This window comes from Melanotaenia boesemani, chromosome 22 (genome assembly GCF_017639745.1).
Source record: "Melanotaenia boesemani isolate fMelBoe1 chromosome 22, fMelBoe1.pri, whole genome shotgun sequence".
Lineage (NCBI taxonomy): Eukaryota > Metazoa > Chordata > Actinopteri > Atheriniformes > Melanotaeniidae > Melanotaenia > Melanotaenia boesemani.
In genome coordinates this window covers 16,103,163-16,130,775 of record NC_055703.1, presented here as the reverse complement: position 1 = coordinate 16,130,775, position 27,613 = coordinate 16,103,163, and the positions used below count along the sequence as shown (strand labels likewise).

General features: G+C 38.9%; 3 protein-coding genes across 10 annotated transcripts in view; 1 reads left to right on the top strand and 2 right to left on the bottom strand.

Annotated features, from left to right (window-relative positions):
- Positions 1–186: 186 nt before the first annotated feature.
- LOC121633714 (hydroperoxide isomerase ALOXE3-like) lies at positions 187–6,780 on the bottom strand. 2 transcript variants are annotated; one of them, XM_041975904.1, is made up of 15 exons: positions 6,676–6,780; positions 6,338–6,489; positions 5,700–5,904; positions 5,534–5,615; positions 5,337–5,459; positions 5,145–5,248; positions 4,748–4,950; positions 4,405–4,548; positions 3,481–3,684; positions 3,301–3,387; positions 3,005–3,171; positions 2,625–2,746; positions 2,441–2,541; positions 1,866–2,036; positions 187–1,761 (listed from the first exon to the last, which is right to left on the bottom strand). In XM_041975904.1, exons 2-15 carry the CDS (start codon positions 6,482–6,484, stop codon positions 1,582–1,584), a joined length of 2,040 nt encoding a protein of 679 aa, XP_041831838.1. In that variant the 5' UTR covers positions 6,485–6,489; positions 6,676–6,780; the 3' UTR covers positions 187–1,581. The 2 variants fall into 2 exon arrangements, with proteins under 2 accessions (XP_041831838.1, XP_041831839.1); XM_041975905.1 differs by having other exon boundaries at positions 190–1,761; positions 4,778–4,950.
- A 1,296-nt stretch (positions 6,781–8,076) lies between these two features.
- LOC121633713 (F-box only protein 30-like) lies at positions 8,077–13,361 on the bottom strand. 5 transcript variants are annotated; one of them, XM_041975900.1, is made up of 3 exons: positions 13,275–13,361; positions 9,040–11,120; positions 8,077–8,933 (listed from the first exon to the last, which is right to left on the bottom strand). In XM_041975900.1, the coding sequence occupies exons 2-3, from the start codon at positions 11,080–11,082 to the stop codon at positions 8,739–8,741; spliced, it is 2,238 nt and encodes a 745-aa protein (XP_041831834.1). In that variant the 5' UTR covers positions 11,083–11,120; positions 13,275–13,361; the 3' UTR covers positions 8,077–8,738. The 5 variants fall into 5 exon arrangements, with proteins under 5 accessions (XP_041831834.1, XP_041831836.1, XP_041831833.1 ...); XM_041975902.1 differs by having other exon boundaries at positions 9,040–11,090; positions 13,275–13,349; XM_041975899.1 differs by lacking the exon at positions 13,275–13,361 and adding an exon at positions 13,206–13,223 and having other exon boundaries at positions 9,040–11,090.
- Positions 13,362–16,295: 2,934 nt separating this feature from the next.
- The window catches only part of grm1a (glutamate receptor, metabotropic 1a), a 39,408-nt gene continuing 28,090 nt past the window's right edge, over positions 16,296–27,613 (top strand). For 2 of the 3 annotated variants that reach the window (XM_041975811.1, XM_041975813.1), the window contains exons 1-3: positions 16,296–16,387; positions 17,211–18,051; positions 22,618–22,867. In XM_041975811.1, coding sequence (XP_041831745.1) covers positions 17,322–18,051; positions 22,618–22,867 — 980 coding nt within the window. In that variant the 5' untranslated portion in view covers positions 16,296–16,387; positions 17,211–17,321. Of the gene's footprint in view, positions 16,388–16,747; positions 17,048–17,210; positions 18,052–22,617; positions 22,868–27,613 lie in introns of those variants that run through there. The other variant, XM_041975812.1, reaches the window with a different exon arrangement.

Here is a 27,613-nt window from a genome sequence, read left to right as displayed (position 1 = left end):
AACCGTAATTCTGTTACTGAAAGTTTAAAAACAGCAGCTTATCACAGTAGAAATGAACTAAGAAAATATGTACAGTAACATTAGAATAAGAAGAAGAAGAAAAAAGCTGAAAGTGGCATGACCAATTTAGGCTACTAGGAAAGGTCTTATCTTACTAGGAAAAAGCCATTTTTATTTATTTATTTTTTTTTGTGATATCTTAAAGTGATCTTAAGCAATAGTTTTCCAGTATTTTGATGGTCTTTTAAATAATCGATTTTATTTAAATTTTTACATTCACCGTCTGTCCTGTGCATACTGAACCATTTTTTAAGATCATGATTATTAAACCATTTAAAACTGATCTATGAATCATCCAAGAATGAAAAAGTTTGTCTACACAAGAGACACCTTAGCAACTAAGCTAATTAGGCAGTTTGTTACTAGAAACCTGTCAAAAAGACACTGATTTAGAAAAAGAAAAAGATAAAAAAAAAAGAATACAATACCAAGTAACAAAAGTGCCAAAGTTGTCAGCATAAAAACACCAACAGGGAAGAACCTAAGAGGTTTTAGAAGTTTCCCCGCTGCAACACACCTGATTCAGACAAGCTCTGCACAAGTCTGCTAATTACACTGATCAGAACAGTTTTCATTTTCAAAAAAAAAAAAAAAAAAGCTATAAAACATGCAGAACCATTGTGGCTAAAGCAATGTTTCTCAATCCATGGCCTCAAGTCCAGCTGCCCTGCATGTCTTAGACACGTTTCTACTAAAACACACCTGATTCAGATTAATGAACTTCCTCATCAAGTTCTTTTCAAATAAATCCCTTGAACTGAGATACAGTGAGGCTGTTTCAAATAAAGTCAAGTCAGTGGAAACTTATGGAACAGAAGTCCTGAATTTGTTTTCATTCAGTAGATTGAAATGACTGAGCAGTTAACACATTAATAAAAGGGACTGAGTGCATATTTTCAATTACATTCCTCTAAATGAAGAATGGTTTCTGCATGTTAAGTCACTGTTAACAGTGAGGTGTGATGATAAAGTTATATGGTGGTTTCAAATCCTGGCAACTGAAAACTTTCTTCACATGAAAGAAAAGGCAGATGGTGGGAGCACTTACTAGATTTTTTTTAATTGCAATGATTCATAGAGTTTAAATAAAAAGTCCAGGCAAAAAGAGGGGAATGGAAAAGGAAAACTGATATTCGGTTATGGAATTCTTCTCAGAGGACCCATCAGCACACTGACTGTAAAAAGTGGCAGCAAAATGACTTGTGAGGAGAAAAGAATTGACTAAATATTTAGGGTGGGAGAAGTAAGACTGGTTACAGAGTTGAATGACTGTCAGTAAGATGCCAGTTTAAGACTCTTTCTATTTGGTTTTACCTTAGACAGAAAGTTCCCATCCAAATATAAAATGCATGCACAGCCTGTTTATAGATTTTATGCATTTCTGATACACTGCAATAATGCAAGCAGAAGCAGATACAGAAGATCCACAGTGTTACCACACCGCAGCCCAGCATCACCATGACATCCAACAGTCCTGGCAGAACATGCCATACATGCACCTGCCAGGTTTCTCTGTCCTTCCTAAATAGTTACACTGTTCTCTATTTGAGCAGGGTCCAGATATGGGTAGGGTACTTCAAGTTTAGAGTTTCTTGCTGCAATTTCTTCACTCAAGTAGAACAACTCAGCTTTAAATTCCTTAATCATCTGCTTGGGGACAGGCTCATCAAATAGTTCTTCAGGGTATGTCCCCAGGGGAACCTGCCATTATGAGAAAAACTAGTCAGTATTTTATTTGAGGTATTTTCTTTAAAGTTTGAGTGAATCCTAATCAAATTATGAGTGTGTTCCTGAGTGCTATGTACCATGTCAGTGTACTTTGTTGACAGCATCCAAGTCATCGTTGCAAACTTGACTGTGTCTCCAACATTTGGGAGGACCTCCAGAAGTGTTTTCATGCTTGACTGTCCTTTAGTGGCTGGAGGTGGTTTGCGCATCATGATAGAGCCATTAGGCATCCAAGAGTGGTAGTCAAACTAGAACATAACCCAAGCCTCAGTAGATATACATGACTGTATTGATATTTTTGGTAATGCAAATACTTTTCTAATTAAAACCATGCCAAGACTTTGGATCTAACTATATAAAAACCACAGACTCCACTTAATTTCATGCTCAACTAATACCACAACAAAAAGGTAATACATACAGGAAGTAGTAATACTTGTTTTTATACTGCTTGTTCCATACATTTGGTAGCGTTTTATACAATAATAAAAGGCTGTTCTCTTTTTTACCTTGAGGGGCAATTTATAAATTTATTTATACAGTGTGGTTAAATTATAGACAGGTTGTTATTTTTTCACACTTTAATATTTGAACAGATTTTCAGGCTTACTATATGTTATCCACCTGTCCAGAATAAACACTATTGTCTCACCTGTCCGTTACTGACAGCAGCATGTTGTACAGACACTGTGAAGATCACCATGGTGATGAATTTGACAACTTCCTGCACAGTATTGAAGCATGCTGGAAACCCTGTTAGCAGCAGCAACATCACTTTCACATAATCTGTATATACATATTTTGGGCAAATGTTTGATTTCTTTTATTCTTTTTACCTGAAAGTTTGTTCCTCAGGAAGCCGTGTGTGAATATCTCATCAATCCATTCCTGTAGCTCGGTGTCTTTACACACGTCGCTGTCTGAGGGATAGTAGAGCTCCACCATACTCCTCACAAAGCTGATAGGAGCAAAACAATACGGTTTAAAAGTAGTATTCTGAAATCAAGTTAAAATATCCTAAATTTGGAGCACACGTTAGATTTTTATTAGCCATCATCAATTCATATTTAGTGCAAAGAAATTGACCCCTTATGAGAGTTCAAGTGTTTGAGGCATGATCAATGCTCGATCCTGATGCAGTTTTTTTCTTTTATTGTGTAAAAATAAGCCAGTGTCAACTGAAACAGCGTTTTTAAACTTATCATTTAACTGTGACCTGTTGATGAAGTTCCACAGCTTCAGACCATCATCTCTATAGTAGAAGTTGGGAATTGTCTCCAGTCCTCTTGCAGTGATATTTTCTGGCAGACAGAGGGAGCTGTAGGTCAGTTCAGACAGAGCCCTTCTCATGAGCTCTGTCAGCCCCTCTTCCTCAAACGAACCCTAAAGGTCATTAATCCCAACATAGTTATACTTAGTTATGTCTCTCAAATTTTAGATAATCAAAACGGTTTAATATTACAATTAAAAGCAAGAACTGGTCTTAATACACGTATGTTGAAAGTGCCATACCTCACTCAAAGTCATATCTGATCCAAGAAGATTTTTGCGGGCCATTATGTTTATGTGCAGGGTGTAACGGAAGTGTGGTATCAGCAACTGGACAAAGGAGAGGACACAAAACAAGATGGTTAAGCCACTAAAAGTAGCCTACATTTAAAGGTTCACCAGCTCCATTATGTCAGCAGATACCTTGTAGAGGGGATGAATCACAGGGAAACAGCGAAGAGCAGCAACAGCAAAGACCTCAGCCAGATGGTGAGTGTTCATCAAGTGATGGACTGCCTGACATTCCAACAGATCTGCACTTTTAAAAAACAGCTTAGCCAACAGCCAGTCTGTCTCTGTGTCACTGGGCAGAAAGATGGGGTTCTGCTCAGATGGGTTTTGCTGCAACTAAGAAAAAACAAAACAAAACACACAAAAAAAATCATCCTAAAAATGTAAATGCTACTGTTGAATAATATATTTTAAAAAGACATACAGTATTGTATAAAAGCCTTAATCATCCATTTATTTAGAGATTGCCTTTTTTTTTTTTTTTTTTTTGCCAAATACAGTTTGTACAAGCTTGAAAGGTGATATTTGGGGTGACCACTTTCTTCTCTCCCTCAGCAAAGCCTGAACCCTCTTAGACAAACTTTTCATACCATCTCTCGAAGAAGTCTGCAAGCTTCTTGAAAGACATTTCAAAGCTCCTCTTTGGATGTCGGCTGCCTTTTGTTCCATTTTCTGTTCGGATGATTCCACACCACTGCAATAATGTTGTGTTTTGGGCTCATGGGAAGATTTATCATTATGTTGCAGTTTTTGTCATTTCTCCAACTTAAAATGGCATGTTGACAGCCATCTGCCCATGGAGCCCTGATGAGGCTTCAAAGAACGGATCAGCTAAAGGACCAGATCCATCTCTTAGATCCTGTGTCTTGGGTAGCCTTTTTTTTTATTTATTGGTCATCTAGCTTTCCCACCTCTCATCCCACTGTGCCACATAGGGAATCAGCAAAATACTAACCATGCTCTTACCTAAACAAGGTAAGAGTGCACAATTATGCAAGTTTGCAGGTGCAATGCTACATTTAGCATAATGCATATTTTATTCCATTAGTAAAATACCTGTATGGCTAGAGGGATCAGTTTCTTCTCAGGGTTAACGTAGAACAAGCATAAACCAGCAGTCATATGTAGAGGATTTCCATCTTTCACCCTTGTTGGTATTCCATCCATTATCTTCTGGTCACACAAGAATATATGGCCTTTCTATATGGGACAACAAAGTAGAGAAAATTCTTGATAGAGCATTCAAGATGCAGCCAGATTTGCTTAGTTGAAAAGAAATACGAAAAAATGTCTAAGTTACAAAATACTACAGCACTACATCAGCTGTTAAGATTCAGAGAGTTTTGGGTGCTATGGAGATACTTAAATCTAATACGTAAAGAAATGTAACTTAAATTGCCTGCCATCCTGAATCACTGTTCATTCCCACCTCCATTTCCATCTTCAGAGAGCTCCCGTTTTTCAAGAAAGGCTTCACCATCTCTTCTGTGATCGGGAAGTTTGGGGGAAGTTCTGAGCAGCGCTTGATCACATTGGGGTTTGTTGCATTCAGAAACTGGAACCCAAAAAACTCATCCTCCTTCCAGTGCTCTGAAACATACTCTGGAAGAACACCCGATAGCAAATACAGCAACATCTGTTGTTTAATTTTTTCATAATAATCAACTGTCCATTATTTGTTTAATAAAGATAACAGACATAAATCTTTCCTCAGGCCTTTCTGGTGACATTATTGGTGCCTGTCATAATGAAATCAGCAGGAACAATAAATATTTAAGTGAAACGGTGTTTTCTACCTGACATTGTGGTCTTTTTGGACCCAAAAATTTTCTTCATGTCCGTGATGTCTTTCCACTCTTTATTAGATCCAGCCAGACCTTTGAACATCAGTTCAGCACCACTGAAATAAAAAAGCAGAATATATATGCACCAATTTAAATACCTCAGAAAAGTGTGTAACACAGATTATCTCAGCATCGCTGGCTCACGTTTTTCTTTTAATACGATGTATTTCATGTGATCTGGAAGCAGAGAAACGTAGTTCAGCTGGGAGCTCAGATATATCTTGGAAGTGACTGTTTTGTGGCAGCTTGTCATCAGTGATCGCCCATCTATTAAAAAAAAATAAAAAGGTAAGATAAGCTACTGAGACAAGCTGATGTGGCAAACTAAAATGGAAACTTACTGGTACAAGCTCTTTCTAAGGTTTAGCTCTTTTTTCCGGTGTTCAATCATCAGGACGTGTTCTTCTTCAAAAACCTTCATAGCTGAGAGGTGGAAAAAAAAACATGCATGAGAACAATTCAGCATCAGCCATCTGCAATGTTTTCTTTGGTAGATTTTATGTAGACCTTTGCCTCCTCTGAGCTCCACCATCTCTCCCCTGGAGATCCATCTGTAACAGGGGAAAACGACGTCCTCTCCCTCTGGAGTTGTTACCTCTATTTTGGTGCAGTACCACTCATCTTCTGGGACAACTAAAAATGGATCTTTTTCCACTTTGACCAGCAGAAGTTTCCCCAGAGACAAGCTGCTTTTTATGGTGTAGGTCCTTGTCTAAGAATGAATGCACATGCATACAGAGTCAGGGTGATATATGTCATAGACTGCTGTTTCTCATGTTGGGACCAAGTCTGTAGGTAGGGAGAAAAAAGTGTAAATACACCTGTTGCATTGCAGGACTTAAGACATTTTCAACTTCAGTGTAGCTGATTCAAATGACTGATAATTATCAGGCTTCTGTAGAGCTTTCTGACAAGCTGATGACTTTATTTGAATCAGGTGTGTTAACAGGGATGGATCTATTTGTCTTCAAAGCTTTATGAGCAACATTGAAGCCAGTAACACAGTCAGAAGTCAGAGTAACCACTGGCTGGAAATGACTGATGTAAAATATAAGTAAAACACGAGTTAGCAACCATGATCCCACATGGGATAAAAACCTGTTTGGCCTGTTTAAATTCTCTGTTAAAAACAGAGTGCAACTTGCCGTCCCAGTTTTAAAGTCGATGCCAGGGTTGTCCAGCTTAGTGCGTTCACTCTGCCCTTCTGTTCCAAATAAGATGATGTATATGTGGTCCAGTGTCCCAGCATGCTGCATATCACCTGTCGTCACCTTCAGCTTGTAATCAGCCATGGTCACTTTGTGGGGAACAAAACAACAGACACACAAAAATCCTGTGAACACCTAACAGGCTGAATACTGTCCTGCACATTGGTGTTCAAAAAAAAAGAAAAACACTTAAAAATGTGTCCTTTTGACTCTTGCTTTCACACCAAGAGGGAATATTACACAAACACCCTTAGAATTAGCCTGGCTGTACCTACCTCTTCTCTTCACAGCTGCGGTACTGGTCTGTCTCTGTGATCTGAAATTCAAATGTGTCACCACATAAAGAATGTGAGGGGTGTGTTCTCCCAGACAAGTAGACCTGTTTAGTTAGATTTACCTGCTGGTTAAAGTTCATTTAGTCTCACAAGTCTGGATTGAATTCCTTTATTAGACTTTTAAAATTGTAGTATGAATAAGACCAAACAGCATACATAAAAAAATCTAACTAAATATATATTGATATTAATATATTGATATTGATAAATATTAATATTACATTGAATATAACTCATAGATCACAACTGACCAATGTTTATCCATTTATTTCTTCACATCATACCCTGCAGCAATTGGCAAATAAGCATCACAAATTGGGTAATTTGTGAACTACTAGTAAAATCATACTGGATTTTGCACATTTGTAAAATTATTCTTTTATGAAATGTTTCCTCACTTTAGTTAAAACCATCATAAATCTGACTAGTGACCCACAAACATGTATTACTGTATTTGTCTTCATTTCAGTTTTTAAATCATGCATAACTTCATATACAAATGTGCATTTAGATGAATAAAACTGATTTAGGCATTACAACTCTATCTCGCTTTGCCATTAAAAAAATAAATAAACCTCACGTCATATTTGCACTTTTTTTCTCAAACAAAAAGTGCATCTTTGTTCTGCAAAAGGAAATTGATGAAACTAGCAGGCTCTATATGTCAAATTTGTCTGGCTCGCTCTCTATTTATAAAGAAATAACTTTTTTGTTCATAAACAACAAATCTGGTACATTTGTCCAAAAGGGTTGTAGAAAATGTTGGTATATTAACCAGAAAAACGTCAGGTAAATGAACATAGGTGTGCTGAGTCGGAACAGTGAACTGATCTGAACTGAAATGAACACAATGACTGATGACAGGAAGTCAGAAACAGAAAGTCTTCGGTGGTCCGGCTTCTTTGGGATTCTTGGAGGTTTGAGGTTTTCTGAGGTATTGAATCAAGATTTTATGCTATTTATTAATGGATTTAATTGAATTATAATTGGACTACAATTACATTAATTGGGATGTGTACTTAAAGTGCCCTGAGATGACTTTGTTGTGAACTGGCACTATACAAATAAAACTGAATCATATTCTCAGGTCTTTAGACCATTTATCCATTGTGCTTAAAAAGCATGTATTTATTTCCCATACTGTTCATTTTCTACCCGAGTCTAAAAGACCATAACTCTCACTTTTTTCTTTGTGGGGCAAATGCCATTTCAGATTTGATGAACTCCTCCAAAACAGTCATCTCTTGACTAGCAGATTACAACAAACATCATTTTCCATGACTGTCACCTTCCTGTATTCTGCAAATCCAATGATTATGTAGAAAACTAAAAACAAACAAATAAAAGGCAAAAGACTTTATTAAATAGTAGCAAATCAGATTAATTATAGGGCTTTCCAACTGTTACAATTTTCTTCCTCACATCCCATAAACCTTGGTAAAAGATAAGCACCAGGCTAACCCTCTACTTGGCTAAAAAAAAAACAAACAAACAAAAAAAGAAAACACTTCAGATCAGGTTCACAGGTCAGCCTGGAAGATATAAGTAAATATCCTGTTGAGTGCTCGAGTAATTTCTGATACACACAAATAGTGAGATTTTACCACAAATCTGCTGTTTTCCACGGCTATGACTGAAAGGCATAATAGTGATATTAAATTTAATTTTCATATAATATACAGAACAATACAAATCTAGTTTGCATATTTGTCTTCAACAAAATATATTTTATCTTACCAGAATATAGTTGCACTATCTTGCACAAATCCATGCAAAGCTAAAAGCTTTTTTTTCCTCCCAACACAGGAAACTACCCGTAACCGCCCTGGCAAGTAAAGTGTTATTTCATTAAGGCTTCTTCATTATCTAGTGTAATACAGGAAGTGTTTGTTTACTTCAAAACAGAAAATCTTTAGATGCATTATTCATGTATTATGTGGAAGCGGCAGCTGAAGATTATTCTGTTGAACCTCATGCAGCTGTGAGAGTAACGCCCAGTTTGGTCAGGTGTTGACGTGACGCAGGACACGACGAAGCGAGAATCCCTCTTGTGCAGTGCACATGGCAGGAAGGGGTATGGGCTCCGTCTTCTGCTCCACTGTGTTGAAGTGGCACTTCTTAAGGTGAACTGACATACTGGGGATGTCAGTGAAACCCCAGGATGCCACTGGGCTGAAGGCAGTGCTGAATCTCCATACCTGTAACGGTAAATTAAAAAGGGGAGCGATTAACTAAGCTTTTATATTTATAAAATCAACACTGTGATCATAGATCAAACAGAGTGATAATTAGGCTTTAACTCACTTTATTTTTGATCTGCCATGATACGGTGCCACGACCGCCAGGGTGTTGTCTTTGCTCCCACTCCAGCTCCACTATTCCCCTGGTCTGAAGGAGACTAGCACACACCTCTCTCATAGTCCGTGATACCAGTGAGAGCTGGCATAAGCTGAAACTGTCCAGGAATCCAGCAATGTGCCACAATATCTCAATGGGCAATCCACTAAACTGGTCAGACTGGGAATCACTTGGAATTTCCACCCTTGGGCAAGGCTGAACCCCAAAGGACTTAAGGTGCCTATCATGAACCACTTTAGCCCCCTGGATGGATGGGTAAAACCGCCGCTGGGAAAATGTGCAGCCATAATACGCAAGGGGGCAGCGATGCTCCATCCAACCATTGAGGCCGGCGTGAATGTCACCATGGACATTTCTGAAATGGGAAGAAAACTGGTCCCGGCGGAATGACTGACCGCAGACAAAGGGGAACGTATGCTGGTAGCGAGGATTAGGAGGGAGGTAACGGTTGTGTGGGACTGCCTCTGCCTCCAGAGCCTCCAGGACTAGGCCGAGGCGTAGAGTGCGGAAAGGGCTGGGGTAGGTGAGCTGTGGAGCAGCATGGTCACAAGCAGATGCAGAGGCCATTTCCCCTACTCTGGTGTTGGTTACCAAGATTGCTGCAGGAAAAGTGAAAGTCTGTGTGCCAAAGTCAACATGGTAACCATCAACATAGACTGTATCAGAGATTCTTCTACACTCTCTAGACTCCTCTAGGCAGAAAAACAAGGCTGCGGTGATCAGATCAATCTCTCCTAGACCCATGGGGTCATCATCCTGCTCCAGGTCTGAAGTATCTACTGCCTTATCCTCCATTTTGACTCGCAATCTATACAATGAACTGTCTGGTGTGACACCTATCCTTCCGTTAGGTAAAAAATAAGAACCTTGGCCTCTGAAAGACTTTTGGTTTTCTGAAAGAACTAGCCCCCTGTCTTCCAGGACAATATGACCAGCCCTCTGTGCCACACCCTGGCTAACATTAATTGGAGACATCATTTGAGGGGTCACAAACTCCTGAGAAACATCTTTTTCTTGCAACTCAACAGTACAAGGAGTCTCAGAAATGGCCTCATCGACTCCTGACAAAGGTCCAATGGCTGTGTTTTCATTCTTTATAATTTCTTTAAGAGTCCCACTTTCACTCAAACAGCTTGAACAAACCGTTTTCTCCTTCATGTCTGTTTTGTGCAAATCATCTGCAACTTCAAGTGTGTCTTCTAGTCCATTCTGAAAGTATCTACTGCTGCTAAAGCTACCATTTAGCAGGGCGGCTCCATTTTTTACACATTCTGTGCTACTTTGGCCACAGCTGGCAGTGCTAACAAAGTCTAAAGCAGCAGCTAAACTTCTTGCCGTCTCAACTGTGGCCTCATATAGTTTACTGAGATGCTCCTCATTCAAACCATTAATTCCACTGATTATTCTCTCTTTTGCTGAGCCTGGTGGGAGTGGTTGGGACTGATTTGAGGTCAGCTGTGAGGGCAAACCCGTGAAGGTGGAGGCTTCAGGAATGGATGAGTGTAAAGCTGAGTGTGCTGTCCTGTTCTCCTTACAAATGTGGACAAGTGCCTCTCTTTGTGCAGAAGGCGCCATGGAGATCACCTTCAGAGACTCCAGGAGTGTACGCTGGTCCTGAAGGGCAAGTGCCATGTCCAGCTGCTCCACCTCCTCAACCCCACGGCTCAGGCTCTCATAAGAAGTATAGTCCAAGCAGCTAATGGGCCATCTGTTCCACTCCATTGTGCAGCAGACGACTCCAGCCGGACACACTTCCAGGTGTGCATACATCTGGTTGCGGACCAGGGTGGCTGGACAGCCATAGTCCCTATTAAGGCACTGAACCCTCATCAACGGGCAGAGAAGTTGGTGTTCATCAACTTTGCAGGAGTGAAATACAGCCCCACACAGCAAGGGACATTGGAAAAGCTCACAAGAAATTCCTGGTTCAGGTTTGGTCATGCACCTCTGGTTAAAACAGGACATGCAGTGAACATGATCCTCTTCCATCTTCAGTGCTGAAGGGTGGAGAGGTGACAGGGGTTAGTCTGTGAAATAATACAATGCCATGTCATATAGATAAAAAGAGTAAATAATTCAAGTGGATAAAAAAACAACAACAACAACAAAAAACTTTCTGGAGACTGATCATACAAAAGCAACAGACTATGTGACACATATGTTAAATATATACTTAGTCAGACCTTGAGTGAAATTACAACTCCAGAAATGGAGGGAACAATTTCAACCACACAGAAGAGAAGGTACAAAAACATTTTGACCTTTTAATTATAAATATATGTATGTATATATTGTTTATAAAACCACTTTCAATATATATATATATATATATATATATATATATTCCAACATAAAACATGTTTTTTTGATTCAGTATTATGTGTATATAAGGTTCCTGTCCACTTCTGAACCTGTGCAAGCCATTTAACTGTAGAACGTGCAGAAAAGCAAGATTTCCTCAGATTGGAAAGCAGTCCTCATTAACACAGGTCTGCAGTGGAAAATATCTTCTATCCATCATTTACTGAAGTCCAAGCAGTCTTTTGCAATAATGATATTGAGTATGTTAACACAACACTGTGGCCCATAAGACGACACATTCTATTGTATCTTCATGTAAATGTGCATTTATGAAGAAATAAATTAAAGTTGCAAAGTTTTAATCAGCCTACTTCTTTTTTTTTCTTATCATTTGTTTTACTGCACTTTGTCAGAATGAAGATAAACTGTTTTGGTCCTGAAAAGCTGCTATAACAACATTAGACACTAGGTGTCACTGTGCTCACTGTAATCCACTGATCTTAATCTTTCGGCCAACAAAACATTAATAAAAAAGATTAATTGCAATGAAAAAAAGCATCAAGGGTGAAAAAAAAACTGATAAGGAACAACTTAATTAAACTGATAAACAAAATCATGAAATAAAAGACTAAGACACAAATATAGACAAAGGAAAATCTGATCTAATGTCGTCTTCAACAGTACAGCTTATGTGCAACAGCGCCATCCTCCACCCTTTGTCAATGTCTAACTGTTACGTGTTGCACCTAAAAGGCTGTCTAATAAAATCTCCTCCACATAAAGCTTTACAGCTCCAAATTCGAGGAGGCTGAAACCTCCATTTCACTCTGCTGTACAGGTATTGACTCCACGTTGCACTGTAACAAACTATTTTTGGCGTCTGTCGTGTAGAAAAATGTATGGTGAAAAAAGTTGACAAGGATACTAAAACTCACTTGATTTTGAGTCACGCAACACACGCACATAAAAAAGACCGATTGCAGCTGTAAAATATTTAAAAAGAAGTGGTACAGGGAGAAGAAATACTTTACAAAACAATGAAACTGTTTAGTCTTTGTTTTGTCTTCAGGGAGTTAAACTGGGAGTTAGTCAAAAGTTGTAATTTGACTGAAAATATTTATTCATCATAGGTCATTATTAGCCTAAAATGTTAAATAAATGTTAAAGCAGAATGAAAAAAAAATGCTAGGAAAAAATACATTAAGTAAAAACAAATCATATTGTGGACACAGAATGTGTTATTGGAGAACATTTAGATTAAACTTACATCAAACTAATCTTGAAACGTGATCATGCTTTTGAAAAACACTGTATAATGTCCAACAGCTATAAACTATAACTTGTATTTTTATTCAGTATATCCATATAGCTTATCAACCTAATAATGGTCATAACATTTAGATAATTAACACCATTCTTAGATTTATTAGATATCTGCAATGTTCTTCGGCTAAGATGCTAATCCAGGACGTTTCCAGATAAGTAACACCCATAAATCTGCTTCCATGCAATTAAAAACGGTCTTGAATCAAGCTCTGTAGCTATACTCAAACACACAGCACTGTAGCAAAGTCTCGAACAACATAAACATTTTCTATACTTTTTTCATACCTTGTACATCACCCTACTGAAAGCCCGTTTGTTGTCAGCTGTTATTTCTCTACGGAAGCAACTTGTTTGACAAACAATGGCAGCCTAGCTTGCACCGACCCGGCTAATGTTGGCTAAAAACAGCTATAGGTCGGAAGTTGAGCGGCCATAAAAAGCCGACTTTAGCAAGATAGCGTGCTAGCATTCAAGGTTCTTCTCACCTGATGGGTGCATTGGTAGAAAAACGTGTGACTAAATAGTTTTATTCTATGCAACCGATACAAACCTACCTGTTAACTGTAGTTACCTCTGTGGATAAACTGCTAATGATAGCTAGCCACAGACATCTAACTCCCTCCCCCTTATTTTTTTTTCCCTCAAAACTTTATTGAACAAAATGCGCGTATATTTTACAACAGCCGAACCAATGGGTCCGCACCATTTTCACTCCATTTAAACTGGATCTGCCGGGTGACCCACAGATCCGACTGCGAGATCGGCCCTTTTAACCAAAGGTGGAACAAACAAATCAGAGTCCGTCCACAGATAAACATGGAAAATGTTCCAACCTGATAAAAAATGTTGGGTGTGTTAGGCCTTTATTTGTTCAGTAGATAAATTCTCAATTATATGATTCCACAAATTCTGCTGATATTATGATTCTTTTTAGTTGCTTTAGCGAAGTTATGATACAATTAAGTAATTACAAGAAACTAATTGTTCTTATGTTAAAAGTCATAAGAAATGCGTACAGTATAATGGCTTTATTATTAACTTATTGTCATTTTTATGATCAATTTTGCCTCAAAAAGTCATACCTCTTTTGTTTTGGTAAAGCTTCTTTCCACCGGAAACTCCTCCTCCGCCGCTCGTCATCACTTCTCCCAGGTCATTGCCCGGCTGACTGTAAAGGAGCGGACCCAATGGCTGATAAGGTTTAATAAAGTTTAGCAAACATGCAAAATGGAAAATACAGCAAATCAATACTTATAAATTAAAAAAAAAAAAATAGACAAAATAATTTACATAATAAATCATTGTGCACTGTAACTTATTAAAGTAAATCACAGGATAGCTGTTTAATAAAAAAAATACATGTTGTTTAAAAATAAGAATAATTTTTAAAAATGTCTCTCTCGTCGGGCTCTCTCTTTCCATCTCTTTTGGCTTATAAATTCTTTCTTTCTATAAAAAACAAAAACGAAAATCAATGGTTTCCTCTGATTTGAACAAGATAAAATACTACCACTGAAAAAATATCTAGCCTTGGCTACGTATTCTATAAATTACTTATGCTAAATCAAGGTCATCTTGCTGTAATCAGCCCACATTTTTTTCTTTTTGCGTTAGCTAGGGTGAAACGGGAGATGTCACTGTTGTACCGCTTTCTGCTAAGCCTAACAGATCATATTTAGACAAGATTACAACTGCTAGAGTTGACAGAGATGCAGCATTTCGAGGTAAGGGTCACCTACATAACATAAACCCCACAGGAGCTGACTTGGAAACAAATCAGCAGGACAGTGCTGAGTTCACTTGTCGGTGTTGAAACAAATCCATGCAGTGACCAAGTTTTAATCATATAATATCTAAAAACTTTATTCTATTTTCAAAACTGTGTAATTTCAAATTACCTCTCCTCCTGAACTAAATATAAAAATCCACTCAATCTATCATGTCACTATATAATTCACACACACACACACACACACACACACACACACACACACACACACACACACACACACATATAAGTTGAACTATTATTTTTATTATTTATCTCTAAAGTGTTAAAACAGAGGCTCATTTTAACTGGCATGAGAGAATGCAGCCAAAGAGTGTTTTGTTTTTTCTGTAATGATTTAAAATAACAATGCCTCTGCATTTGATGTTTGAGCCGTTTTGTGTTTAAACAAAATTAACAGCAAATAATGACTTTTTAAATTCTAAGACATGATTTTATTTAATCCTGTTATCTGGTTTAATGTTAGGATTAATTCTAAAACCTGAGATTCTGTATGCTTCTTATCTTCGTCACTCCCATCTCTTATTTATTTATTGGTTTTTCCCAGACCTTGCTTTCCATTGCAAGATTTTAAGGGTTCATTGTGATAACTTATAAGACAACGAATCAAGTAAAATAAGATTATCTACGCTGAACATTGTTGCAAGATGTGCAAAGCAATGACTTGCAAAAGGATGGGTTTTAAAATGCCCCTAAGCCTCAAACATGAAAAATCCTATCTAGCTCATATCATTCCATTTTATGACTGGCCTCTCGACGCACAGCGCATCATCAACATAATAATGCTGTTTAAGTCTTTGGTAAGAAGCCTTGTGGCCAGCCCACGCAGACCGCAGTCCAAGAATAGACCAAGTCTCAAAGCCGCCCTTTGCCCTGAAGACTAGCTGCGCCATCCAAACAGTCTTCCCTTCTCAAACATGTCACTTTTATTCAGGTTCACTATCAAATGATCCCTGCCAAAGCCTCAGGCATCAGTGTCACAGCAACTCCTTCATAATAAGTTTATTTGTGATTTATACCGCCTGGCGCGAGTCACGACATGACCCTATACCATGCAGTGCGTGCCCCCTCCAGGAGGGGACCTTTATCATAACATAAAAAATCATCGAGTACAACTAAACCAAATTCAAAGATTCCACCACTTTTTAAAAAAACATAACTTAGGCTAGTGCTAAACTAAAAAAACAAAAAAAAGCAGATGAATTTTCAGATGGCTTTTGTATGTTTTCTAGTGGAAACGTGTTTCCCTAAAATATAATTAATATTAAACAGTGTAGCAGACCACACTTCGTGGCTTACTTGTTCTTATTGTGCTCTATTCATCAGATTAAAGATTGGCAAAGCTGAGGTCTAATTGGCATTTATGACCTAAGTAGCTGTCTGCTGTCCGTGGTGCTGAAAATATTCATCACCCCTTTTTCATGTAGGTTATGAGCAGGTGCCTAATGCCACATTCACAAATAAGTTACACATTTAGATGTTAGCTGACACATTTTAAACAAGATATAGCTGCTTTTTAATTGTGCACAACTCATTCACAGTAACACACATAAACCTTGCTACAGGCTACTGGAATCACCTAACATTTTTACAAGACAAGCTTAAAAAGTTCAAATCATGTTCTTATGTGACAGTGCTGTGTGTAATGCTATCCTACAGGTTTTAGCTTGTAGATGCAGATTTGAATGCTTAAAGCTGACAAAACGGAAAATTAGAGTTTTATGTCGGGGAGGGGGAGGGGGTGGGCATGGGGTCCTTGATGTTCACGTTTCGAGTTGAGCGAGCGAGAGGGAGAGACAGAGAAACTCAAGTAATACAGACGAAGACCACGCGGTACAGAAGACGGGTGAAGGCACGAGACATGTCTTTAGGATTCAGGTAAGTTTCTGATGCAGCAGCCACAGAACAAGCAGTTTCAACCATTTAGGGGGTGAACAGGACACTTTATAAATTCATAGATTTGAGGTGACAGTGACAGCAGATTTTTTTTTCTTTTATGCTCTAGTTCGTTTATTACCATGCTTATTTGTATTTATAGTATTATTATTTTATTTTTTTGTTACTATTGCTATCATAAACCGACAGCCTGGCTGCACGACACATAGTAAGAAGAATACACGGTGTGGTAGATTTGGAACAAAACCAGTCGAGGGTATTTTCACATGTGTAATCCAAAAAGGTGTCGAAGATGGATTTTAATTTATTTATTTATTGGGGAGGGGGGTTTCGCGATTAGCTGGGTTAAATCGTGGTCAAGATGAAGGGGGTGATCATAGTTTATGTCCTAAAAGACGTCCTTGTGTTTGGAAAGCGCTCTGTCCGCGGTGCTGAAATCAGGTTTCTTGCTGATTTTCTCAATGGACCCCCGGAACACATGGTGCACAATGGACGTATTTCACAGCCATAATTTGTGTTTTTAAAAGACACGGTTATTTGATCGCTTTAACGTCTGGCTACGCATGATCGAGCCTCTGATTGGTTGGGTGTGGGTTAAGTGCCTTGCTCAAAGGCATCCAGGCAGTATTTGATAAGAGAGAGGTGAGGGCGGTTGCCAGCTGTAAGATTGTGAAACATGGGGTTGAATGAAAAAGAAAAGTGTTCTGCTAAGTGAACTTCATATAGCCTTTCTGAACCTTTGGCACATCTGGCCTCATATTCCTTGGCTTCCACATCTCAGCTGTGTGTCTGGTTTGCCCTGCAGGTCCGCGTGGATATGCCCCAGGTGTCGTGCTCGCAGGTCATGGCTGGGATAAGCGTGGAAGCACTGACAGACAGCAGATAATATGCCTGCACAGTTGGCACGGCTCACGCTATGTGGCACAATATGGCACGCGTAAAGATGGGTCTCTTCGCTCTTCTGTGTCTCTCCCCATGTCTCTTTCACGTTCCAGTGCTCTGCCATAGCAGCAACATCTATGAACGGTCGGTGGTCCCTCGCGCCGTGTCTCGCTCCGTGGCTCGTATGGACGGAGACGTGATCATCGGTGCACTATTTTCCGTCCACCACCAGCCGTCTGCTGAGAAAGTGGCTGAGCGGAAATGCGGGGACGTCCGAGAGCAGTACGGCATCCAAAGGGTGGAGGCCATGTTCCACACGCTTGACCGGATCAACTCCGACCCAAACCTCCTCCCAAACATCAGCCTTGGCTGTGAGATCCGGGACTCCTGCTGGCACTCATCTGTTGCCCTGGAGCAGAGTATTGAGTTCATCCGGGACTCCCTCATCTCCATCCGGGATGACAAGGACGGGTCCAAATGGTGCATTGACGGTACCCCGTCCAATCAGCCACCACCCTCCAAGAAACCCATTGCTGGAGTGATAGGACCCGGATCCAGCTCAGTGGCTATTCAGGTGCAAAACCTGTTACAACTATTCAACATCCCGCAAATTGCCTACTCTGCCACCAGCATCGACCTGAGCGACAAAACTTTGTTCAAGTACTTCTTGAGGGTCGTTCCCTCAGACACCCTCCAGGCCCGGGCCATGTTGGACATTGTCAAACGCTACAACTGGACCTATGTGTCTGCAGTCCACACTGAAGGTGAGAGCCCATCACTAACCCCCAAAGTCATTTAAATTATATAGCAATTTATTAGCGCTCATGCTTTTTATTAGTAAACAAATAGTGAGTTTTAGGTGACCCAGTTACTTGTTATGGTATTTTTAATTAACCATTGCCTCAAAGTAATACTGTTATTAAAAGTGACACATGGCTTATTAGCTGTTATATTTATAGAAAGGGTGACCACTTTGACATATTCAGGATCACATGCTGCCAAGACTCTAAAGGTCCTTGGTGAAATCCACACTAACCTAAATACACTTTTTATTTTATCTTTAATCATGCATTTATGTGGGCCTTTTATAAGTTATTCATCAAGCCCTACATAGCCCTGTTCATTTCTCAGTGTGTCACAACTCTTCAGAGCAAATTTTTGCATGCTTATTTAGTTATTTGGTCAGTACTTTTATCATTATAATATATCACCCCTTTGACACTCAATATATTTCAGTATTTGGAAGCAAAGCATTAGTTTCTTGGCTATGTTACCACAGAAATCACAGCAAGTTTCAAAAGTCTAGTGGAAGATGAGGGACCATTAGCATTAAAAATGTAGGTGTTCATTAGGAAAGGTTAAATGAATTCCATGGTGTAGCGAAGAGGGCAAGGAAAAAGACATTACTGAATAATATTTTATCAGATACAGTTTTTAAAGATTAGTATCATATTTTTGGTTTAAAAAAAAAAAAACTCTAAAATGTGATATTTCATGGCACAGTTTCCTGACTTTCTTTATGAGAACTTTCTCCCTCATTTCTGCAGCTGAGCAGCATGGCAGTGTATTGCAGTGGTGACAGGAGATAAAAGGGAGAGACAAGTTGGGTAGACAAAGTAATTACTGTGAAATGAATTATGTCCATGGCTTTTCATTAAAGTCTTGGTGAAACACAGTCAGTGATGTGCACCGAAATTATGACTGACAGGCTACATTACACAGGATCCCCCCCTGAGGAACTGCAGACTCATGGGGAGCATAAAACATCTTTGGAAAGTCTTATTATAGTCATGTGCAGGAGTGGGCTGTGACACAGGTTGCTATTAGATAAATGAAGAGAGGGAGTTTGGGAAGTGTAGTACCTGGAGGCATAACTAGGTGGCATCAGCTGTCTGACCTACCTATGGGACTGCAGTCATAATTTAGGAGTAATAAGGGTCCAATCTGGGGAGGGGTATTGGGTTGCAAGCAACATCTTCAATTCATTTAGCTGCAATATCAGATCACAAAGTTGGATTCCTTGCAAATAATGAAGCTCATTTAATAAGCTTATTATTATTATTTGTTATAAACAGAAAAAGATTAGTAAGAAACAATGCAATTGAAGTTAAGTGAAATTTGACATAATAATTATTCAGATGTAGATCTTATTTTGACTGAATCGTGTCAGTCTGCTGGTTTGTGTTCTATCTTTAGTGATCTCTGATTTTGTGGTCACGACTGGAGTTTTCACTCTCTACCACTCTAGACAAGTTATAAATGCAGCTTGTTGCCCATAGCAACAGCTAGGGCTGTGAAATTGCATAAATTACCTGTCTTGATTATCATCTCTGTGGTGGGAATGCTCAGAGCGTGTTTTGGTGGTCGTTGTCAAATGTGGTGTCAACTAATGCACCACCACCCACCTGTCTCACAGCCTAGATGGAAAGTGAAATAATTGGATATCATTATTTCCATTTACCAGAGGGAGAATGAAAAGAAGGAACTGAAAATATTATCAAAGGACTATTGGAAAACTGACACATGGGCCCATTGTGTGCCTGAGTAAATTCATTACAGTGATATCTATTTCAGCTGCCACCCTTCCATCTCCCGAAGCCATGCTATGAGCAGAGATGGCATTTTCTCCTCATTTCCCATATAAGAGAAACGTGGCACAGAGTGCCCTCAGGAGCCTGGTCTCTCATCATGGAAACTGCACAACAAATAATTTCAGATTTTTACAGTGAAGTGCTTCAAATTTCCTTCTGATGACATACACGTTCAAACACAAACATCATGTTCCAACACGCATGAGTGATGGATTGTCTGTGTAATCCACCTCTCAGGCTGAAGACCTGTGGGTTTTATCAACAATCCAGACTGTGACACATTAGTCAAGCACTGCAGTCCATGTAGAAACAGAGGATTTAGACTCAAACTGCTGTGCATTGCTCATGATTGTTGCTGTGTGGAGTTAAACAAGGATAGCCATCTCTACCCCTTTTGGTGATGATTGCAATCAGTAACCAGCAAATTTTGTGGCACTCATTATCAGTGGATCAGCGCTTTAGTTCTGCAAAGGTTTGATGTAGTGAACAACTGCTGAATGGTGTGCTTTGTGCATAACATTGATTGTCCATTGGTGAAATAATTAGGCCTGAGCACCGTAGGCGGTGCGAATTACATATTGTAATTGTTCTGTTTCTTCCTTCTTCTTCTTCTTCTTAAAAGTTTTTGGGATTTTTGGGGACCTAAACATGCTCGAAAGCTCACCAAATTTTTCCTACCCCCCCAAAGGAATGCGAAAAATTTGATATTTTGGGGTGCTTGGGACTGTTCTGGCAACTAGAGCGCCAGCTATTTATGATGCCCCGCCACTGCACGTCATCAATCTTTATGAAATTTGGTACACTTATTGTAAACGCTCAGGCAAACAAAAAATTCTCTTGGAGCAATTGCCTAAAACCAACAGGAAGTCGGCCATTTTAGGTCAAAGTCGCCATTTTGGCGTTTTACTGACGTCGTTCAAAATCTATCTCCTCCTAGAGATTTCATCATACCGCCAACAAAATGGCTTAGGATGTTAGAAGGCATGTGTCTTTAAAAGTTATCAAAAGTTTTCTAATAGGAGAAAGGGCATAGAGGGGGTGGGGCCTCAAAGTTTGACATCTCGCCATGAAAAACGAAAGTGATATAAGTTCCACATTAAACAATATATCTAAACCAAAATGGCCATGTACGATGGCAGTCCCATCCTGAACATATCTACATGTCAATATTTGGATTATGAATTGGCCACGCCCCCTGGCAACAGAAGGTCATGGTTTTTACTCGAAGACCCATTTCTCTGACGTTTTGGACACAACCAGGTCCAAACTGGGTCACACAGCAGAAAACAAGTTGGTGATGATATCCAGTGGAAACTGTTGCTCTACGCTGCAGGGCGAGACCGTGGCGCCATGGCGAACTTTGATAAGACTCCATGACATCATAAATCAGTATAAATCCCTCAATTCTCACCCAATCCCCATCAGACTTGCAGGGATTAATCAGGGTCTGGCCCTGAACAGATCCATATGACCAATTCTGGTCTAGCTCTAAGCCCCGCCCACTTTCAACAGGAAGTGCTTTTTTTCAGATGCTGGGTCCATCTCCTCAGGAATGAAACTTACACACTTGAAAGTGCTTCACAACAGGTCAAACCCTTTCATGATACCACAATAAAAATCTCAAGTTCCTTTGCCAAACGTAACCATGGCGAATAGTGGTCCGACGCCATCAAACAGGAAGTACTTGTAACTGACCCATTGTACTCCTGATCTCCACCAAACTCGGCAAGGAGGACAGTGGTCAGGCCTGGAACTAATTCAAATAGACATATGTTGGTAATATGGCTCTATAGTGCCCCCTATAAATATTTAATCTATCAGCTCCAACCACTGCTTTGACTGACATTGATGAAATGTGGCATATTTATATAACATGCCAGGACAAACAAAAAAGCCTCTTCATGTCCTGATGTTGTCAACGCCATAGCCCCACCCCCTGGGAACAGGAAGTCCCACCATTTGAACCCTTTAATACCTGTAAAACCAATTCAAACTCATTAATATCATCCTTCATGAACTCATGGTTGAAAATAAGATTGACTTCTTGCAGCATCATGATTAAAATGGCTTCCTGTGATGGTTATATCATTCGCCATGAAACAGGAAGTGACTCTAACCCTGCTGTCAGTTGACCAATTGAGCTGATATTTTCCTGTTCTCATTAAAGTTCCAACCTGAACATGGTTCTACATGAAAAACGAGTATAGTGCCACCTAGTGGCCACGTGGAATTTTCCTCCTGATAAAATCATGCTCCGGTTTGTGAGAATTCAACACAGTTTGTAAGAAACAAGGTCATGAATGCTTCAGATGTCATCACTGGTCAGACTGAGGTGCAAGTTGATCCTCTCATGAGAAAATCACCTCTTGATGGAGATAAACTAATAAAGGGAGGTTGCCGGTTGATGGGGCAGTGCAATAGGCCGGAGCGGCGCCAGAGGTGCGAGGGCCTTCATCGCTGCTTGCAGCTTTAATTAGATATGTATTGTTGAAAGCAATTACTCACACTATTTAACAATGTCAGTGTTTTTCTTTTCAATAACAAGGCATATAATGATTTATCACTAATGGATCATGTCTGATTCATAAAATAATACCCTGTGAATGAAATTTAGAAATGGGATGAGCAGAAATAGATTTCACAAGAAAAATGCTTTAATTGTTTAATCTCAGTAAGAACAAAATGCTTTCCCACTAAATTCCAACTTTTCCCACTTTCTTTTGTCTGCATCACATTCAGGAAACTATGGGGAGAGCGGCATGGAGGCCTTTAAGGAGTTGGCCTCTCAAGAAGGCCTGTGCATCGCCCACTCGGACAAGATCTACAGTAACGCAGGCGAGAAACACTTTGATCGCCTTTTGAGGAAATTACGGGAACGCCTACCCAAAGCTCGCTTGGTGGTGTGCTTTTGTGAGGGCATGACTGTGCGTGGTCTTCTGATGGCCATGAGGCGACTTGGCGTGTATGGGGAATTCCTCCTTATTGGCAGGTATGGATGTGCATATATATGTGTGTGTGGATTATTTTTTACTCTTTAATTCACAGTTCATAGCATCTCCCTGAATTGCAAGGCCTCAGTTTACAGACTTGGAGACTGTGAAATGATGTGTTGTCTTCCTGAGGTGCATGTCACCAAGGCAACCAAGAAGAATTAGACCACATACCAATAGCACTGAATAGAAATGTTCTTCAGCAATGAATAATTGGTATTTCTGTCACAGACACACAGCTAGAGAGGGAATCAATGCTGCCAGTCCATTCTCTACCTGTTTGTGCTGTTATTTTTTTAAGCCGACGGCTGTATTTTCACACACAGCAATCAAATATTTGCCTAGGCACATCTGTTCATACACATTGAGATAATATTTAATCAACTTAAACCAACAATCCCCCATTTTTAGTGATTATCCCTCCTTGTTAGATATTCACTTCATCTCTTACTATGTATATTTTCCCTTCTCTGTTTGTTTGTTTGTGCTGAGTGACAGATTTTTTTCAAAATCTTGGTCATAAGGAGTTGAACAATGACACTTATTAAATGCACATGGAAAGCATCATCCCCCAAAATAATCTGCAAGGACCATTTCCAGATGTCAAACTAAGTTCCAGTGGAGTCTATGCTACGAATACATTCATTCATGCAACATCTTTCCATCATCATTTCAGGGAGGGAGCAGGATTTTGGCACTTGTATGTTGTAGGTCAGTTGGCAGCTTTGTGTTACAAAGACAGGGACATTAAAAAGTCAGCTTGGAATGACCAAAGCTTGCAGCCAGAGCAGGCAGTCATCACTGGAGATGTGTTAAACTGCATGACAATGACTCAAATTCTGACAGAAAAACTGCATTATTAAACTTTAATCATTATTGTATATTCAAGCATTTTAAGATTTTGCTATTTTTAATAATTAAAGCATGTATTGTTATCTTAAAAAAACTGTATGAATCTATTCTATTATGTGAAAATAAAGTCATATTAGCATTGAAACTTATTTTCTAAATCACCCTTTTGAAAGTTTGTAGACTTTTTCATAATTCTGAATAATTTGTTTACAGTGAAAGGATGCTCTGTTTAGCTTCCGAGTTAATGTAACAGATTTCACAAAATTTACCATCAGGGCAGCTTGCATGTTAACCTTTCTTTCAGTTAAGTGATCCTTATTAATTTTGACAAGTTTTTGATGTTTTAAAACCACATACCAAATTTGGATGCAATAGTGAGATAAGAAAAATAAAATAGAAATTTCAGAAGTACATCAACTTTAGCATCAGGCACGTCTTCTCATCAGTCATTATTAGTGACTATTTGTGATGTCATTGCTCTTCTCTAAAGGTGCTTAAAAGTCAGTGCATAAAGATGTTTAAAACAATTCAGGAATCACTTCTTTGTTTTTTAGGCAAACTCGATTTTTCAAGATGTTTGACATGATATGTTTGACATGATATGTCATGATATGTCTCTCACACCTCACAAGAATGACTTTCAGCCGCTGTTGTTGAGCCTGTTGTGTGCAAATGAGTGCACATTTTGCTCATGTAGAGGTCTTATTAGAGCAGATGGCACTTTACTGTGGCCCAACTGTAGATCTCTTTGGTGCCAACATACATGTTATCCTGTATCACCACAGTCCATTTGTGACTGATTCACACAAAATGTAAATTAATGTCAGATGTAAGGAGGGTGTATGGCTCTCACCTTGCAAGTCTGCTGGATACTCAAAAGATTCATCGGATTTGAGTTATGGAAGGATACATTTTGCCAGGCTCCAATCTCTGGCTTTGTGGATAAAATGCATAATTTTGGACCAGTCAAGATACTATACTGGACTACTGGCAAAGAGCTTAAATCCTGACTGGTTCTATTTGTAAGACACTATTGATTTAATTCCAATTCGTACAGTCACTTTATGTGTATTTTCCAAAAGTGTCACCGTCTTCCAAAGAGTCTTAAAGGGAACATTCTACATTGTTCATATAATACACCATCTGACATATAAGGTCCTCAAATAGTTACCATCTAAAAAGTTGAAGGTGTCAATTAAGCAAATATTTTAATTAAATATACTGGCATTTACAGTTTGTCTTTTATTCATTCTGCATCATTCTTATTGGTATATATTTCCACTTATGTCCTGTTCCTTTGCTAAAAACAGCTGTTCCCAGATATTCCAGGAACGATAGAGATTTGAAACGAAACTCAACTGCTTGAGTTAAAAAACAAACAAAAAAAAAAAACGTTCTGTCTTCTGTGTGGTCTGTGTGTTGAAGGTACAGAAAGATTGTGTCAGGTTCATCATATCTAGTGACACTGACCTGGGCACACACTCATAGATGTTGTCAGAGGGTGCATGCATGTTGTGTCCACAGGACAACAAAATTACTGTATATGCATCTGACAGCTGTGGAATTGGGAACTGATGAGAAAAAAAAGGTGAATATAAGGTTCACAATCAATTTTTTACCATTGCCAAATATAACTGTCTTGTGTGTAATTGCACACATTTGGAGATTCTCTGATCTGATCTACATGTGATCTCATGTTGGGCGGAGTTATATCTTGTCACTGTTTTTAACAGGGAGGAAATTTTCCTTATCATCTGTATTATCTCCGAATTATAGTAATGAAACCAAGACACAAGTTGGCTCTGTTATTGTTGCTATATTCAGTGCATCCATGCATCTTTAGGTTCTTAGCAGGGGATGGCAGTCTTTCTTTTTAAATGTCTTTTAAATTATCTATCATAATGACACTCTAGGATTGGTTGCATTCCCTCCTATATCACTCCTTTTCTCTTCCCTCCATTGGAGATGGAAAAACGTGTCTTTTTTTAGCTTTTATGGAAGTCTCCATGGGAAGAGGAGATGCTTCTGGGTCACAGAGAAAAAGGAGGAGGTAGAAAGACAGAGTGTGTAAAATGACAGAGCAAGTCTGGGCCAAAACAGATGCCATGCCATGTGTGAGGCTGAATGAAGCCAGCATGCAGGTATTAACTCATCAAAGGGGAACTTGTTTCCTTAATTTATGCTTTCATCAAAATTTCACCTCAAAAGAGGCCTCTTTTTCTATTGCTTGTTTTTTATTCCGTGTGTGTCTATGTATTTGCATGTATGCAGAGTTACAGAGCAAGTTGGTAATACAGATATAATGCAAGTCAAGCCTTTTGCACTTGATTTTTTTTTTTTTTTTTTTTTTTGTAATCAATGCTTTTTGGTCCAGTTTGTTTGCAACTGCAAATGGAAGTTGTTTCCATAAAAAAAGATGTTACCATAAAAAGCTACCTCATAAAACTTAAAACCAGACTGGCATGTCTCCAAAATTTTTATCTATTCATCATCTCATCAGTCAACAAAATTAGTTTAGATGATCAAACTCTATAAAATGTACAGCACAGAAACTGTCCTCCTCCCAAAACATGCCAATGTAGCAAATGTACATGCAAGCAGATATTGGTTACAGTTATATTCAAAGAATATGTCACAGACTGGTGATCTGTTTAGGGTGTTGATGGCTGGAATGGGCTCCAGCTTCCCCACAACCCTGAACTGGGCTAAGCAGTATAGAAAATGAATGAATGTATGTGTGACCCCTGGTGGTTGTGATAGCAAATGGATTTATACACAAAAAATGTGCTGGTATTCACTTTGGAAACATAATTGTTTTAAATTTTTGCATCTGATAGAATCTAAATGGATCTGAATCTCATCTCTCACAAAGGCCCATAGCAGCACTTATAGCTGCTCCATCCAAACTCTACATCCTTCTTATGCACCTTTGTGGCTTAACTTCACAACGATTTCTACCCTGAAGTGGAAATCCTTTTATTAGCTGTATTTCCCTCATGCCATTTATAGGGTTTCACAGAGCAGCACTGTAAAAATTTAGGGTATGAACAAAAGGAAAATATTATTATGTCAGCTGGAGGACTTATTGTAATCTCCCAATTTAATCATATTTGGAGAAAATCTACAAAATAAGATAAACCAAAAGAAATTAACAAGGCATGCACCTATGGAAAATTTTCTTCATTTCATGCACTGCGATCATCATGAAACACGTCAGAGGCAGACAAAAACACTATAAAGGAGTGTCTGCATGAATTGCAAGTGGTTTGAATCTAAGAGCTTTTGTTTCTGCTGTTCAGCTAAGCTGCTCTTCAGATAAGGACCAGGTGTGGCAAGCATGCTTGACTCACTTCATCCCTTATCTGCAAACTCTACCCTGCATCACTTCAACATTTTACATCCACTCTGCTCTTCTGTTGTTGGTCAGAGAGTCTCTTGTCTCTGCATTGTGAGTCATAATTTTTCCAATCAGCTTCCTCCATTTTTCTATAACACATTCATATTTATCCCAAGCACACATTAGCAGTGCAGAATACATGTGTGATGATGTATTATAGCTTCTTACTGTTGTTGTCTTCAAGTACATGTCAAAGCGATAGTGTTTTAATGAATGAAAAAAACGCCCTACAGAGGGATTAACCAGAAATGATTATATCAGGGAGGCTAATAAAATTATTGGAGATGGAGATGTTTATCAGAATTCTTTGGCTTTGGATTGGAAACTGTAAACAGAAGAAGATGGAAACACCTGCAGAATAACTACTAGTGAAAGAAAAAAAGAGAGAATAGGAGGAGGTAATAAAGCAAACGAAAGATTGTATTTGTTTATAATTACCAATATTTTGTATTTTAGATGTAAGATGATATGATTATAAGTAAGTTAAAATTGTTTT